The 17779-nt window shown below is 35.0% G+C and overlaps 2 protein-coding genes across 2 annotated transcripts in view; one reads left to right on the top strand and one right to left on the bottom strand.

Annotated features, from left to right (window-relative positions):
- CNTN5 (contactin 5) overlaps positions 1–17779 on the top strand; it is a 1285703-nt gene that overhangs the window by 705581 nt on the left and 562343 nt on the right. The window lies entirely within an intron of this gene.
- On the bottom strand, positions 12094–12420 carry LOC119535874 (CDGSH iron-sulfur domain-containing protein 1-like). Its single transcript, XM_037838272.1, has one exon. It carries the CDS (start codon positions 12418–12420, stop codon positions 12094–12096), a length of 327 nt encoding a protein of 108 aa, XP_037694200.1.

Genomic DNA, 17779 nt, shown 5'->3' on the forward strand with positions numbered 1-17779 from the left:
GCTTTACGAGGTTCAGATATAGTAAACATAGATGATAGATTAAGAGTTAAAACATTTTTAGTCTTTTGGAGCCTATTACACTTCTGTCTTTTATTTTACCACCTATATGTTTGCTCACTTTCATTTAGACTTGACTGTCATAGCTATTCACCACACGTTTTTCTTTCCACTCTTATCACAGATTGCATAATTGCTATTCCCTCCTTTAAAGTTCATTTATAACAATATAAAATTGGAAGTTTACATAATTAACTAAAGCTAAAAGCTTCCCCTCTTGGAACCATGGACAGGTGCTTTATCAAGACATTTCATATCTCTAATTAGTGGAAACAATGATGCAATTCAATTTTTAAACATATATATGCTAGATAGAATCTTTTTTACTTTGGAGAAGTATGTAGTAGGGAAAGTGGAAATTTCCTTTCAAAACAGATTGTATTTTATGGGGAAATCTTTACACCTCAGATCTGAATTTACATCATCTTAAACAAAGATCAGGCAAATGTAGTTTTGAAGACATAAATATTAAAATATTCATTCAAACTAAATGAATAAATAAATAAAACACATCTTTCTCTGCTTTCTTTCTGAAAGATGCTGATTCCTTCCCAGTTGAACCTTGGCAGTATCTTATCAGGAGGAGGCAATAAGAAGAGGAAAGACTAAGGATCCACAATTGGTTGCACAACAGTGGCCCCTGAAGGAAGGATGGAGCTGAAATCCAGCCTGCATCCTCTCACTAAGACAAAGCTGTAAGACATCTTTGTTGCTTCTGTCCAGAGAGATTGTTGTAGGCATGCAACAGCTTTACCATGGAGTCTGGCACACAGTAAACACTCACAGTTTATTAGAAAGTCGAATGGGAAGTCTTGAGCCCGGGCAGGAAGTTTTTAAAAACTTTAGCTCTCACAAGGGACTGGGTCTTCTAACTGTGACCATAACCTTGGTCTTTTCTGTAGGTTAAAATATATTGATCTTTATATTTTAGGCATTTGGCAAACGCTATTTCCTTTCCTAATTTACCCATACTTGGTGATAAATATATCCTAACCCCTAACTATTATGAGATACTATTATGAGATTATTTTTAAAATTTGAAGATAATATAATTTGGTCATATGCAAATGACCTTGAGAGAGAATAATCTCAATCTTAAAGCAGAAATGAACAGAAAGGAAAAAGTTTTCTGCATGTGTGTGTGGTTTTTGTTTGCTTGATTTTAATTAGGTTTATAACTACAAGATGCAAAATTGTAGCTTTTCCTTCCTTAATAGGGTATAGGAAAGGGAGTTTGATAGTACTGAGAAGGTAAGAAAAGTAGTCATAATCCAATCCCCCAAATAGTTGCATGGAAAAACTCACCCATCTTACTAATAGCTATGGGTGAATTTTCAGTAAAAGGAGAACTTCCTGGTTAAGACTTGGACATTATAATGGCTTTGCTAATATATCATATACATATGATTTATGTCATATCTTGAGAAAATAAAACGAACAGAATAGGAATATAACCAGGAATATAACCATCAATTTTTTAAATAAAAGAGAAAAAGGAAGCAAGAGAGCATATTTGTGTCAGGGCAAGCTCTGGTCCGTAGGGAGCGTTGCATGAATTAGAAGGCGGCACCCTTCCCTCCTGGCACTGGCAGTCCCAGCTTGTAGAGCAGATGCAGACTGGATTTCAGCCCCGGGCCATGCCCTCAGTGGGCACCCATGTGTAATGCAAAATCTGAAGTGGCAACCACTCTTTCAGCAGCATATGTTTGCTGGATATGTACCAAACACTGTAATCAATGCAAAATTTTTGAACTGAAGAAATATTGCGGTCTAGTATTAGTAATACTTAAGCTCCCCTCCCCCAACCCCCACCCCCACTCCAAAGAAGCCATCTGCTATGGCCTTGGTGAACATGGCTAGTGTGTTGTCAAATCTAATTCTATGGTGATAATGTCTTTCTACTCACCTGTAACACCTTTTATTTCATTTTATATTAATTTTTTACCTATTCAAATCTTATGAATTTTATGGCTTCCAACTTGAATTCCACATTTGCTGAAAACATTTTAGCCTCAGGATACCTTTGTTTTTAGAATTCAGATAACATATTATTGCCTGGATTTATGTAGGCTAGATTACTATTTATTTTACTTATTTATTGTCTACCTTGTTCCATAAGGATTTGAAGCAGTTTACAGTACTGAAAAGGCAAGAAAATGTTAATAGGTTAAAAATTAAGAGATGTTGGGGAAATAAGTATAGAAAAGGTAAAGAAATTGAGGATAAGATTAACTATCAAATATATGCTATGTGGTCTTGGACTCTTACAGACTGGCTCACAGAAGATTCTGACTGATCATCCTGGCTGTCAAAGGTAAAAAGAGAAATAACAACCAATGATAAAATACAGTGCTCATAATATGAAACCATACTATTTCCTCAGGAGAATTATATATTTTCCTGGTATTAAAGTGGGAGCATAGTTTTTCCACAGAATCCTCATAAAGCCTTTGTTGGCACAGTGGATGCGTCTTCAAAAACAGTTATTCCTACACCCAATGTATTTGCTGGTTTTCTGTGACTCCTCCTCAAAGTATACTTCAATGTGAGTACACTGGAAAGCATGAGAGTAGAGTTGAGTTAAAGAATCATACCAAGAACAAGAACATTGTTTTCTAACTATACGACTTGTCCTTGGATTTTGGTTTCCAGACTGCTTTGAAAGTCCTAAGAGAGATGCCAGTCCTCTCAGGGGAGAAATGCACATCCAAGCTCCCCTGTGGACTTCTCTGGACCTCCTGTTATTATCCCCCATGTCTAAGATATGAACAGCTTCCTTAGAACCTTATAATTTTAAAAAAGCATTTCCTAAAAAGTTCTTTAAAATGAGCCTCTGGTAAAATTTTGATAGCCTTGCTACATGTCCAAATTGTCCAAAGCCAATTCACACATGTGGTTTCAGGGTCCCATCTAGTTTTATCATTTGCCTCAAGGTAAGGTGTCCTGGTTTAGACAATAAATTACATGGTCGTTCTACTTATTGAGGACAAATTCTTACATTTTTTACTATCAATTGAGTGGTTTAATAACAAAATTTCAGGAAAATAAAAGTTCCACAAAAACTAGTTTTGAGTAGAGGGAAACATCACTTATTCTTGGAGTTAGGTCAGAGGAAGCACCTCTAACAAGAATTTTCCTGGGGAGGATTATATCTATATATATTCAATAATTGAAATATAAAGGATGTTCCCGAAATTGATTTAGCCTGGGAGATACTCATTGCCAACACTGACATTATCACAAACTCTGTGACACCAATCACATACTGCGATCATTTAAAAGAATAATAAATTCTAATTATCTCTCCCCCAAAGGTTATTTAAATTTAAATTCTTGATATGCCCCACAAGATAATTTAGAATTTAGTTATATAATTTCAATGCAGATTTATAAATACACATTTGCATTCATATCATTTGTTAAAAATGACATATAAAATACATGTATGCCATCAACAGAAAGGAAATAATTTTTGTTAGGCTAATTAACAGATCATGTGTGCACTTCAAAGCGGCACATTATATACACCTCTCTTTTGGCAGCCATTACCTTATATAGTATACTTAATGATTTATTTATATTAAAAACTTTATTATCATTATATTGCTCTAACAGTCAGTGATACATATACCATGGATATTTGCTGAATGAAGCTTGTTAAGGGTGGGAATGGTAAGAAAAGATTGTCCATTCCAAAATACCCTTAGAAAGAAGTACTGATTCTATTCTTATTCCATTCTCTTCAAATATCAGAACTTCATTTTTTAAAAGGATTGGCCAGTTCTTTCAAAACTTATGAGAAACAGAACAATTATAAAGCATTTTTCATTTATTTAATATACTTATTGAGCAACTATTGTGTGCCAGAAAAGCATATTTTTTAATGTATAAAATAAAACTTGCATTATAAAGGGATTTGCAATTTAGAAAGAACTGGTTTCTAATAGCTTACATGGATAGATAGATAGATAGATAGATAGATAGATAGATAGATAGATGAGAGGGAGGGTGGGTGACAGAGAGGTAGATATAGATAGACCTCTAATTCCTAGACCCTCAGTTGAACGCTCACTGAGATAAAATAATGAAGCCATAATATCATGAAAAATTGTTTAAATTGCTGTTGGGATTCCACTTAGACTAACAACTATTAACAATAGTTTATCAGAAATATCTCATGTAAGTCACTAATTTCAGTATACTGGAAGTTACCATTAAATGGTCAGAATTACTTCTTCATTTTTATTGGTCTCTTTAGTACCATATTTTGTCTAAGCCAATTGCCACTTTTTTTTTCTTTTCATATTTCTAAATAATCAAATTCTGTATATTATGAAAACTTCCTGTTTCCTCATCCACTCAGTGTGTCTTAAAGTAATACAGGCTGCTTAAGCATGTTTGAAACTTACAAGGGATATCTCTGCTTTACCAGATTTCATTTCAGAAAAACTAAGTCCACATGTCATTTCCCAACTATTCAGGGTGTCACCATACTGACAAGAGTAACTAAATATTCTTGTATTTGTACAAAGTACCTGAGCAGCCACTTACCTTCTTCAATGAACTTGACCACTAGGAGACAAATTTGCCCTCAGCCTAACACACCAGGAGACTTCATCTTTTACAGTTAATTCATAGTTTAAACGTAAGTCCCTAAAAAGCTTTCTACATCTTGTCCCACTCAATTTAGAAAGTTTCATTAAGTGAGAATCCTACAAGTATATCTACTTTGAGTCACAGTAAGTATTTTATTTTTAGTATATATTGTGTCCTGCTGTTATGTGACTGTCTGGTATTAGAAACTATTATATATTCCTTTGAATAAATTTTGCAAAATTATTCCCAGTAAGGCTGAGCTATTTCATCTATTTATTTATACCCCATGGGCTCTTCCACTAAATATTCAGTATTTTACTCACCAGGAGAAAAACAGCTTAATTTCATGATTTACAAGTAAGGGAAATAACATTTTAAATAGTCAAAGTGAGGGTCTATAAAAGAAAAAAAGGGAAATATAACTGCTAAATGTCATGGGGAGCAATATAAAGATTTGTCCATTTTATTAGAATATTATAAACAATGGTACTTTGATAGTATGTTAGCTGTTGTTCAAAGTAAGACCAAGTGTAGAGGAAGGATGAGGAGCCCAAGCCACAGCTGTGCCCTTTATGAGTTGTATGATTTGCCAAGTCACTGTAAATTCACTGAGTGTATGTTTTCTCCTCTCACATATCAGAATGGGGATGCTTATTAGTAGGAAGATTGGGAATTATGCAACTGTTTTATAAATTTTAGAGGATGTTCCAAGTATGAGGTATAATATTCTGTATTTATTTGACATGTAAGTTTTATTGTTGTTATTTTCTTTTTCTAATAGGGTGACACAGTAAATACAGAACTGGGATGGGAATCAGGAAACCTTGGTTCAGTAACTAATAATTTGCTCTATTTGGTCAAAGCAATCGATGTTTTTGGATAGCAGCTTTAAAAGGAGTTGGGTAGGAAGGAAGACAAAACGGTCTCTTGGATCTTTTCTTGATCTAAAACATATTTATTCTATTACCTATAGCCTTTTTTTCATATAAAGGAAGATATTTTATATTTATTTTATAGTTTAACAAACAAAAGTATAAGTGATTTGTCCAGTATCCCATATAGCAAGTCAGCAGAGGTGTTGAGATAAGATATTTAAAGTGTTGCCCAGAACCTGTCACTCCTGGCTAGTGCTCCTTCTACTGAAACTCTCTGCCTCTATAATATTTCTAGTTATGGTGATCAAATTGTATCTGTCCATGTAAACAAACTATGGGAAATAATGAAATATTGACATATTGGGCATACTCCCATTCAAACTTTTAGACACTGTGCTAATGTCTTAGAATAACCAGAAGCCTGTGCCACAGCTTCTACCTTTAGGAAGCTTGCAGCCTCACAGAGGACCTTAAACAGTGCCATTTTTCTATTAGGTTGTGTGGCTAACCTCAGTAATAGACAGTTGCTTTTAGTAGTTTGAATTAGATGGCTATCTTCCAAATTAGCCATGAGGTAACCCAAAGGGAAAGATAGGGAAAAAAAAAAAAAATCTTTGCTTCACTCATTAACAAGTATGGCAAGGAAAGAGATATATTATTTTGAAAAGCAATGAAGGATTCCAGTTATATTAGGAATTTGTACATTAGACATGACATTTTAAAATTCTGTTCCTGATTATGTGTACACACATAACAAATGTAAATCACTCCCTTTGTACAAATTTTTTAATCTTTATAACAAACCTGTCAGAGACTTATCCTAGTATTACAAATGATAAATTTAACATTCAGATATTAGAAAGTATAATTTTGCTGTTTGTCTTCCTCATTAAGCTGTAAGCTCCTGAAAGGGAGCAGGTAATAGTGGAAACAACTTACCCATCTGGATTCCTCCGTCTCATAAAATCTGTGTGGACTTGGGCAACTTACTTAACTTCTCTAGTTCTCAGTTTGTTTACCTATACAGCAGAATTATGTGAAGAGCATATAAAGCGTTGGCAGTATGTGGTACATGTTAGGTATGCAATGGATGTTTTCTTTGTATAGAACACCATCTTATCTGGTATAGAGCCCGTGCATAGGCTCTCAGTAATTGTGGGGAATGAATGCCATCCAGTAATCTGCATAGGAGGAGCTTGTAATACATCTGGCTACTTAGCAGCTCTTAAAAGTCAAACCCATTTACAAGTTATTTGTCAAATCATAAATTAAGGTACGAATAACCCCCAAATGATGAGGCAAGTCGTTTTGATAACTCAATGAAGGCTTAAGAAGTGCTTGCCTAAATCCAGGTAAGTATTAAAGCCTTCCACTTCAACAATTTTTTCTTATAATTTAATTCTTCTCATTCTACCATTGAAACATACACAGCATAGTGATGCAGAAACAGTAAATGTTGAATCAAACTTAAACTGAAATGCAAAAATGATGACCATTTTTGATCCTGACTTTGTACCTTGGGCAAAGCTAGCATGGAATATGAAAGCTTTACCATCTAACAAAGAAAAATTCATAAGTTTAAAATATTGGGAGGAAAAAACACAGCGCTTCCAAAGGCCTCTGAGCTGATAAAAGCAAAATGTGACAACTGTGGAAGATCCCCAGGATAGAGCCTAAGGAACAGAACATTCAGGCTCATTTAATTACAGTTTAGAACCATGATGACCAACTGTCAGTTCTGCTGCTGATACCCAACTGACCTCTTTTTCACAGAGGAGTGAAAAGCTTTAACCAGTCTTCAAAACAAAGTGACTCTGGTTTACAAAGATTATAAAACTGTGACAAACAAAACCAACAGATTGAGAGAGCAACCCATTTCACAAGGGCACGGAACACAGTAAACAATGTTGGAGATGGTCAACACAGCTCTTCTTAATTGTGATCTGGAGATAATCACCTGAACCCAGGAAGGCACAAAATAACGCAAATAAGTAAGGCAAGTAAGTAAGGCAGACAAGTGTTCCTCAGCTTGGGGAAAAGTAAAAACCAATGACATATCTGCCAATGTCAAAGCAGTGTTTTAAGACCTAAATTGCAGAACTGTAAGGGAGGCCTATCTTCAGTCCTCTATTCCTTCATTTCCCTTACTCTTCAATTTCACAATTACAAAGATCAATCCCTCCAAGTAGTTGATTGATTGCCATCATTGATCTCGTACATAGAAGGTGGAAAAAAACACATATAAGTCTTGCTCCGCATTTCAGTAAATTTCATCCATTAAGTGTTTATATTGGCAGACCTAAAATGTATGTTCTTGGTTTGATAATGATTCCCTTATAGACATGGATTGCTGCCCACCCCCTTCCTTATAAATTTCTTAATTAAAACCTGATGAAACAGAGTTGAACAAGGGAAGACGCAACTTTCTAAATGTTGAAAGAAGAGACAAAGAGAAAACTTCACTAGGTTCGTTGTAAAATGATTCCATACCTCTACAGCCCTCCCAGAAATATCAGTAGATATTTTTATCCTGAACTGCTTTCCTTCTCTTCTCTAAAGCCTCAATAATCTGTTTTCTACAGACCTTCTTACAAGGACATATTGGTATTATTAGCTTGAACTGAGACCCCTTGGCTAAAGATGGAAAATAGTTGTAGTTCCTTGCTCAGCTGAGCAGTTTGTGCAGTGCTAGCCTGTGTGGCTGCCTATGAAATAGCTTTCATTTTATGCCAGCTTCTGTTGATAGATGACACCTATCTGTGTTGAAAACGATTCTCTAGGCTTAGCTCAAAACAATACTATGATATTTTGTACCTTCTATTGGGGATATAAAAGGAGACCAGTGGCACATGTTACAAATATTTGCCATCCTTACTTGTACCAACCTTGTTCAAGCCTCCTATATGTCATGAAGGCTTTTGATTCAATTCTATAAACATTTATTGAGAATGTTCAATAGAGTATTAGACACGGGGGACACAAAAATTAAAAAGACATGGACACTGCTTTAAGGAGCATATAATGTATTAAGGAATACCATAATGTAAACAAATATAGACAAGTATGATAAGTGAAATAATATTCAAGTTATAGAGGTAGCAGAGTGATGCAGCAATGAAAGTCTTCACGCAGTTTCTGAGTCTCCCAAAGGGTTCTTATGAGGATTAAGTTGCTTACTGTAAGATAAAGTGCAATGTTTTATATACTTTCCACATAGTAACTAACTTAATTGTACCATTTCAGATAGTTTTCCTGTATTCTCCTCTGGAATACTCCCAGTTTGAAACTAGTTCTTTCAGAGGCACATAAAACCCCTTGAAAAATAAAAGGCAAGTTGAACCATGTATCATTATTCTAAACCCAAAAGAACGTTCCCAGCTGTGGCTAAAAGGGACAATTACTTTGTATTTCCAACTGTCTTCTTATCTAACATGTATTATCTCCCATCTGAAGCAAGACTAATTTAATTATTATTTTATGGTAAAAATAAAGAATAAAGATGTATTTTCATCAACAATTAGACTGCTGGTTGTATCCCTGTGGCAGACTGCTAGTTTTTCCCAATATCCATTCTCTTCTTTATCAAAATCACATGGCTACCCAGCTAAAGACCACATGTCTCAGTATATACTAGTATCTGTCACTGCCTAACTAGTTACCCCAAATCTTAGCAGCTGAAAAGAGCAAGCATATATTATCTTGTTTTCAAAAGTCAGGCATCTGGTAGTGGATTATCTGTGTGGTTCTGACTGAAGGTTGCTTGTATGGTTGGAATCAAGGTGTTGGCTAAGGCTACACTCTTTTCCAGGACTGCCTCAGGGAGGATCCATTCCCAAGATCACTCGTGAGGGCCTCTCCACAGGGCTACTTCAGGTCACAGCAGCTGGGATCTGCCAGAGCAAGTGATCCAAAAAGAGTGAGAGAGCAAGAGGGAGTGCTCTAAGAGAGTTAGAGCACCCAAGACGGAAGCTATACACTTTTTCTTACCCAATCTTGAAAGTGATATCCTATCCCTTTTTCCATATTTTATTCATTACAAACATGTTATGAAATCCAGCCCACAGGCAAGGGGAGGGGACTGCACAGGGCATGATTATCAGGGAGTGGGGATTATTGGGGGGGGGGGGTTGTTAGTGGCTGTCTACCACACCCAGTCTCCCACAGAGCTAACTGTAGCCATAGGACTGTGTTCTGGACAATGGAATATAAGCCGAAGTGATATACTGTTTCTTGCACTTAAATGATTGGATGTGGATTTCCACTTCCCAGCTCCCTTTCTCCTTCCTCCTGGCTGGGAGATGGTGTAACCTGGAACGGCTGCCGTGGATGCAAAAGTGAAAATTATAAGCTGAGGATGGCCAAGCCACTTAGACTCAAAAGCTTGCCTGACTTTGGATTGATATGTAAGAGCAAAATAAACTTCCTTTCTGGCATCTCTATTTAGTAGCTAGCTTGTGCCTGGAAAAATGCAAATGTCTTATAATTTGTCCAGAAATAATTTAATATCCATATTATGTGTAAATGTACATTGAAAAGGTATTTTGAGATATTCTCCCCTCTATGCTAATATTCCATATGTATTCACTGCAAAACATTTGGAGTTTTTAATATTGGATTTTAAATCTATCCTACTTCTAAATAAGAAATGTTTCTTTTATTTATGAAAATTGGGGAAGAGAATTTCAGTGGTTATAGTCTTATATCTAACTACTATTTCAGTTTAATTGTAAAGCACAAACCTATAAGCAACTCTTACAGCAATACTATAACTCCATCAGATTGATATATGCCTACTCAATTTTATATGGGCTCCAGGAATCATGTGTCTGAACTTTGATAGAATTGATGGTGCATTATTCTTTCTTTGGCAGCTAAGAACAACTCTTACCTCTCTGTCAGTGATTAAAAAAAAAAAAAAAAAAAAAGATAATATGCTAATCACGCCTCCCTCACAAAAAAAAAAGTGTCCTTATTGCCAAAATCTAACTAAGTGTACATAGAAAGAAGAAAACAGAAGTATCACTTGCAATAATTGAAATTAAGGGTGAGAATTTATGCTCATCACAGGAACAATATCTTTCTAAACAAAATCTCTAAGACAATTTCCTCTTACAGAATCAGAGATAAGGTGCAATTTATATTCATACTTTTTCATTTTATTAGAATCTTTAGTGAGCAATCTTTACCCTGGAGCATCTGTTTGTGCATCTAGAAATGCAGTTAGAGAAAAAAGTTGAACTACATGGGCTATCAAAGTTTGCATTAGAGCTGGTCTAAACAAAAATCACTGTGACCTTGCAATTAATTAACTAGCTTAATTATTAACCTCACCTGTTAAAGCACTCAGACATTTGTCTCTCACAATTATAACTAAAAGCTCACATGGGTCAAGATGATAGCCTTCCTCACTAACTTAATGTCCTGCCCCAAAAGAGAAGTGCACATTTAAATATGACACATGTGATATATAAAATTTAATATAGTAACTTCCCTTGGACTATTCAGTGATCTCTACTTTTACCCAAAGGGGAATTTACTGATCAGCCCCATATAACTGATCTCTCCTCTTGTAAATTATATAATGAAACATTTCTTGTACACACTGTTTAAAGTTCCTGCACACCCACCCCTTTACAGCAGTAAATCAAGTTAGTATCATCTAAACACTTGATGTCCCATATAATAATATAGGCTATGTTTCTATTACTGGCATACATATTTCCAAAATTTTCCCATAAGCCAAGTACAGTTACATAAGTTTACTGCCTTTGTCCCAAGCTCCCACAGGAATAAATTAAAATTTCCTATTTTACATGTTTAAAAGTGATCCTGATGGCAACCTTTATTTGGTAGTATTTTAAATTGCTTTTTAGAGTTATATGGGGCTGATTCATTCAAAGTTTCTCACCTACTCCTCTAAGCAGTTACCTACCTAGGATACCGCTGAACTGAGCTTTGCTCTTGTCATCTCCCAAAGATTTAAATTGCAAATTAAACACCACTGGCAACCTACTCTGAAGATCTGGATGAATGAATGATTGAGTGAGCCAGATAAAATGATCAAATAATAAAGTTGTAATGGTGCGGTATGGGGCAACATCAAGGCTACAACACATGTAATACAACCACCCAGGAAATGAAAGAAGAGAGTCTGCAGCAGTTGTCCAGCTAGGGAAAACCACCTTTAAATTTGTTTATTTCAGCTGTAACCCAGAGGATGCCAAGAACATGAAAAATGTTCTGTACATCGCTTTGTTTGTTATAGATACTCAACGAAAGGCAACATACCTGGGGGTGGGAGTGCAGAGTCTGAGATCCTGTAATAGGGTCTATAGCATTTTTTTCTTATTCCTTTTTTTTTGTTTTTGTTTTTGTTTTTGTTTAAACAAACGTGCACCACTATGTTTCAACAAGTAAGGCAAATGCCATGAATATGAAAGCTGCAGTTTGCAATATATCACATCTAGTATCTAGGGGATGTGAATCACACAGAAGTGGTATTCACTCTAATTAAACAATCAGGTAACATTATGATAACTTGGTTTGCAGCATCAAAATTGTCCATTTAAGCTTCTTTCTTCTTAATGATCAGAGGTCCCATGTTGCCTCCAGTTTCCTCATTGTGTTTTGTGTGAGAACCATCACAGAGTGGGAACTTTTTGGACCTCCAACAATGGCAGTACACAGCCTTATCTCCCAAATCCTCCATGTCAAAAGCATTTACTACCTTGGGGTTGTCTTTCTGGATGTGAAGGTTTACCATAGCTTTGTTGTGATGATCTCTAATATAAAATCTTTTGTAAGCTAGATAACCAGTGGCAGCTGTTGCAGCAGTGATGGTAACTGCTGCAATCCATTCAACTCGTATGGTGAAGCTGGAAGTTAGACTCATGGCGTCATTGCTTGCAAGGCGTGGGCCGGGTCTGTAGCATTTTAAATGGTATTTTGATTGATGTTTGCTTTTCAAAATAAATATTTTTTCTATTTTTGCAAACATTGAGAAGGGAAGGGTTGAAGTATCCTGCAAATGGATGTAGATTATGATCCAGATATCCACTGCTTCTCCCTAGCTCTTAAGGGCTGAGAACAATGAAGTTGAACCTCCAGTTCCATGGCATGGAGCCTCCTGTGCCCTCTCCAAGATTCATACAAATTATAACTCTGCATCCTCAGGGTCTCCTTTGGTTTCTTCTTGCAATGGTTCAGTTCACTTGTCAGCTGGTGATCCATATATACCATCTCAAACTCATTCAGTTTCAAGCAGATGTGAATCTCAACCTAATTTTTCACTTAAAACCAAAAAAAAAAACAAAAAAACAAATAAAATCTTCCTAATACAAGGGATTTATGCATGACAATGCAGGTGATAAGCAAAAGTAAGGCCATACTGTTTTGGCAGCTGTTACCCATGGGACTGATCAATGAGTCCATTCTCACTGTTGGTTTCCCATGCCATATAGTACTTAAATATTTTAAATACCATCCCTGGATATAGCAGAGTGAGAGTAAAGATGAGAATCTTTAACACTGCAGAAATGCAAACTACTTCAAAAAGCATATTACACATTTCTAGTGTTAAATGCTTTTTTGGCTACTCCAGCACTTATCTCATCTGCATCAATCTCTTCTTTCTCCTTTTTGACTCTTCTATCCCTCACCCCTAAGTTCTGTTCATGTATAATGTTAAGCCATCTCTTTCATTCCTGATTTCCCTTAACTTGTTTCTGAGGTCTCAACCTCTAGCCTAGATTTTTTTTTAATTAATTTAAAGAGTCAATTGACTCCTGGAAGGGAATTATGGTGTCAGTTATAAGGATCATATTTTTCACCCAGTTGCAGTTATCCTTTGGAGCCCTCAGAGTATTTTACTAGATTGTATCTAAGCTGCCTTCCAAATCTAACACCTTAAGAAGTGTGATTTTCAAGTGGTATTTTGTCATCACAACTTATCACAAAGCATGATCATAGGAATAAAAGCTAGCAAATTCAAGAATATTTGGAAATAGTCAATATTTTTTTAAATTCTATTTTAATTTATATTAGAAAAAAAAATGAAAACACACATTTTCCCATCCCCACCCCATCCCCACATATGAACACATTACTACATCTTCACATCCAATTAACTGAACTGTGCAAAATTTGACTAACAAAAACAGTGTGGTCTAAAGAAAACCTCTGGTTTGACAACTCACTAATTTTTCAGGTTGTCATTATTAAACCGCGAGAGACAAAGGTACCGTTAGTAGAATCACTGCGCCCTGCTTAGTTTCTGGAATGTTGCTTCTCAGTAAGCAGGTATTGGATCCACCTAAGAACCACAGAATAGGACTTGTTGCAAAGGTAACCTTGTGAATTAGAGGTTAGTGAAATGATTGTATTCAATTGTAGTTTTTTTCCAAGTAAGACCTATGTTTTTTCATAGATCCCTCCCAAGCATATGATTGAGGGCCACAATTATAATCGTGTCAATTGTGTATATTTGCATAGATTAACAAAGCCTTTTCTCAGGCAATTTTCTATTATTTTCCCTGCCAAAATAAATACCAAAGACTATTAAAGTAAGGGAGAGGCTTAAGGAAAGGTAGATGGCATCTTGCCACAAATCAAGCACAATGAGTGAGCTGAAGATATTTCCCTTCTGCTAAAATCAGTATAAATCAGAATTGTTCCATTAAATAAACATACAAAGAATGGTCTGATCATCAGACTTGCTGCAGTAAGACCTTTGAACATTTACAGAACAGCTTAGGTAAATTTCATCATTGTCACCCATTCTCAAAGTATTTAAACTTTACAGTTTTGCAGATCTTTATAGAAGTACTTTCATTAACTCCTTTTTAGATAAGAAAGAAATGGTGCTAAAAAAATAAAATAAAAATAAAAGTATGAGTTTCTTCTTGCTAAAAGTGATGTTTACAATTTTCACATTTTGTATTATATGATAGGAAGAAATAATAACTAATCATTCTAAAATTTAATGTAACCATCAGTGACATAGAAAGTGATGGAGTTTTTCTCTGAGATGTATGTGACTAAAATAATATTTGCAAAGATAAAAATGTCTGGTAATAGCTTTTTATATTACTTATAACAATATAGTATATGAACTTTGGAGATTCTCCTACTTACGCTATGTAATAAAAGGCAAATTCTAAGCCATAGTCTCTTCATATATAAAATGATGATTTCACCTACTTTGCCGGGTTGTTGTGAAGTTTTATTTGTGAATTGTCAAATAAGTATCAGGCATATAAAAGGTCCTAAAAATATTACCTATTTTTATTGTTACAATAATTACAGAAGCACACAGTTATCTTCTATTTTGTAAATATTTAGCCCAAATATTTGGGCAAAATCCTAGAAAAGAAATATAAATGTATTACAAACATATGGAGAATTTAGTGAAAATGTGTCATGCTATTTCTTTGGTGTTAAAATATAATCACTTTTCCTGTAATTTTGCTAGCAGTGTACTTTGGCTTTGTGGGAGTTTGGTGGGAGGCAGGGTTGACCTTGCTGAAAAACACTACTACATTTTTCCTCCTTATCAATATCATTTTCTTTATTTCTGCGGTAAACCAATGAATATTTACTTATCATCCACATGTAGTGTATTATACTAAGTAATATGAATATGAAATGACAGAAACAGTGTGTGATCCTACTCACAAGGAGCTTCTAGTTTATTTGGGAGAACAGGGAACAGACGATCATATAAGATAACAAGTATTATTAGGCAAATGAATTGTAATTTTAATAAGAATTATATTTAATTAATAAATATTTTTCAAATCCCTAAATTGAGCCAGAGAGTCTATTAGGTGTGGGGCTCAAAAGATGACACCAAAACAATCCATGCTTCAAGATGTTCTCAGACACAAATGGGTGAACAGATAATTTCTATAGACTTTGTAATTTTCGTGATAAACTAATGAGAGGGTGCTGTGTAACTCAGAGGAGGAAACCTAGATCAAAATGGAAGTGCACCACAGCTTCTAGGAAAATGTGACACTGAATCAAGTACTGAATGACTAACAGCAGATAGGCCACTGGAGAAAGAACAGAAGAGAGGATAAGACTTCTGGGGAAGAAGAAATAGTATTTGTGAGAAAAGGCATAGGGGACAAAAACTTGTGAGCATTTTGAAGGTTTTCATAGTTCAGATTCATAGGATTAAAAGGCACTGTTGAGAAGAGCTATGCAATGAATCTAGAGCAAAAAGAGGGGCCAGATCTTGAAGTATTTTCAATATATTGGGATTTGGTCCCATGTATCTTTGTGGAGAAATTTTTGCAATGGAACTCCAAGAAAATTTTGTGAGGGATGGAGAAATGAGAATATTTTCATCTATTGGCTTCACACTTTATGTAGGTACATGATGCTTTTACATATGTTATTTCATGAAATCCACATAGCAAATCTCAAGGTGAGTATTAACTCCATTCTGCAGAGGAAAAAAACTGAATCAGAGATATTAACACATTTGCCCAAGGTCATACTACAAATAAATGTCAACATCTGGATTTATTTAAATAAAAGTGAGGTAGGTAGGCATGATGTCATCATAGGAATGGATGTGTGCTGTGGGGGTGGGGGACGAGAGTGAATATAACGACTATGAGCAAGTGTTTAGAATTATTATCTCATAAGATATATTATGAAATCAGTGAAATGACTGTCAGTACTATTAAATAAACTTGGATGAATTGAGTGTGGTCATATTAAGAGGGCCTACAAAACTGAAGCCCACAACACCAATTCAAAGAAGTGAAAACTGAGGATGGTGAAGATTTTTAAGGAACGAAATGTTGTTATTAAAATAGATTTTAGACCAGTTTTATTTGATTGAGATTTGTGAACACAAGGACTTAGCAAAGAGGCAGTTAAGGTAATTAAGATATGAAATGATGACCCCAGATCTAAGATTATATTAGGGGTTTAGGGCAGGGGGACTAAAAATGGTAGTATTAAAAGAAAAAGAAACAAACAAACCAAAAAAAACAGAATGAAACCTTAAAAGCGGACAGCAAAAAGCATCTAATTTTGAAATTGGTTATTGAAACACGAAAAAAATGAAAATATTTCAAGCTGTGTTGTGTAACTAAGAGAACTGATGCACAACTGACAGAGATGAGTCCTTTGCTAAAGGAGGCTGATTTAGGGAGACATGTAGGGGTCGAGTGAGATGATCCATTCAGTTTTAGATACCCTGAGTTTGAGATGACAGTGAAATATCCAAATGACATACCTAGCCAACTCTAGATATTGCACATGAATCAGAGTACATTATTAATGTGACTATGCAGAAGTGATAGAAAATGCACTTGCAATGTGATTGTGTCTTCTTTTTCTCAGATCATTTTTCCAAAAGCTGGAAATGAAAACATGTAAGATAAGTTCTAAATAATTGAGTGTTTTGAAGTATCAGGAGAAGTCAGGTTTATTTTTCTAAATGATAGGTTAATTAAAAAGTGTATTTGAAATAAACAAAGATTTCTTTGATGTCCTGTGTCGCAGGAATGTCACAAGTATGCTCAAACTGAACTCCTGTTTTCAGAGATGCGTATAGGAGCACTTGGGGGATATGGGCAACAAGCCAGATTACTTTACATCTTTGTTCAGTGACTTCTGAGAAGAATTTCAAAATAGCATTACAAAAGAAAAAAAAAAAAAAACAAACAGTAAATATGGCTGCATAGTATCCCAGAATATGAAAACACTATCTCTTATTTAATTAGTCCTCTATTGTAGGATATTTAGGTTGATTTCCAACTTTCTATTGTGGTAGATAATCCTATGAAGAACGTTCTTGTACTTTTATCTTTTCTTTGAGCTTGATCTTGAAAAATGCATAATCTAGATACCATGGAGTCTGGCAAGATAGTGGTCCCTCAAGAATATGCCAAAAGCTACCTAAAGGATATAGGAATTAAAATGTTCAATACAAAATTCTTATGTTAAAATGTTGGGTTTGTCTGCCTATTTGTGAAATAAAATTCTTGATGATGCCAAAAAAAAAAAATAGCATTATTATACATATGAATAATGACTCTTTTACAGTAACACAGTAACAGCTGGTTACTTTGTATTTACTCTTTTCTTGTCATGTCCTAATAATGAATTAGTCATATCAAAGTCATATATTAGGGGTAAGTAATACATGTTTTTTTTATGTATAATGTTAATGTAAGTTGATAACTGACACCTAGAAAACATCACTGCATATGATTTTAAATTTAGTTTCAAAG

The sequence above is a fragment of the Choloepus didactylus genome, chromosome 6, assembly GCF_015220235.1.
Source record: "Choloepus didactylus isolate mChoDid1 chromosome 6, mChoDid1.pri, whole genome shotgun sequence".
NCBI classification, from domain to species: Eukaryota; Metazoa; Chordata; class Mammalia; order Pilosa; family Megalonychidae; genus Choloepus; species Choloepus didactylus.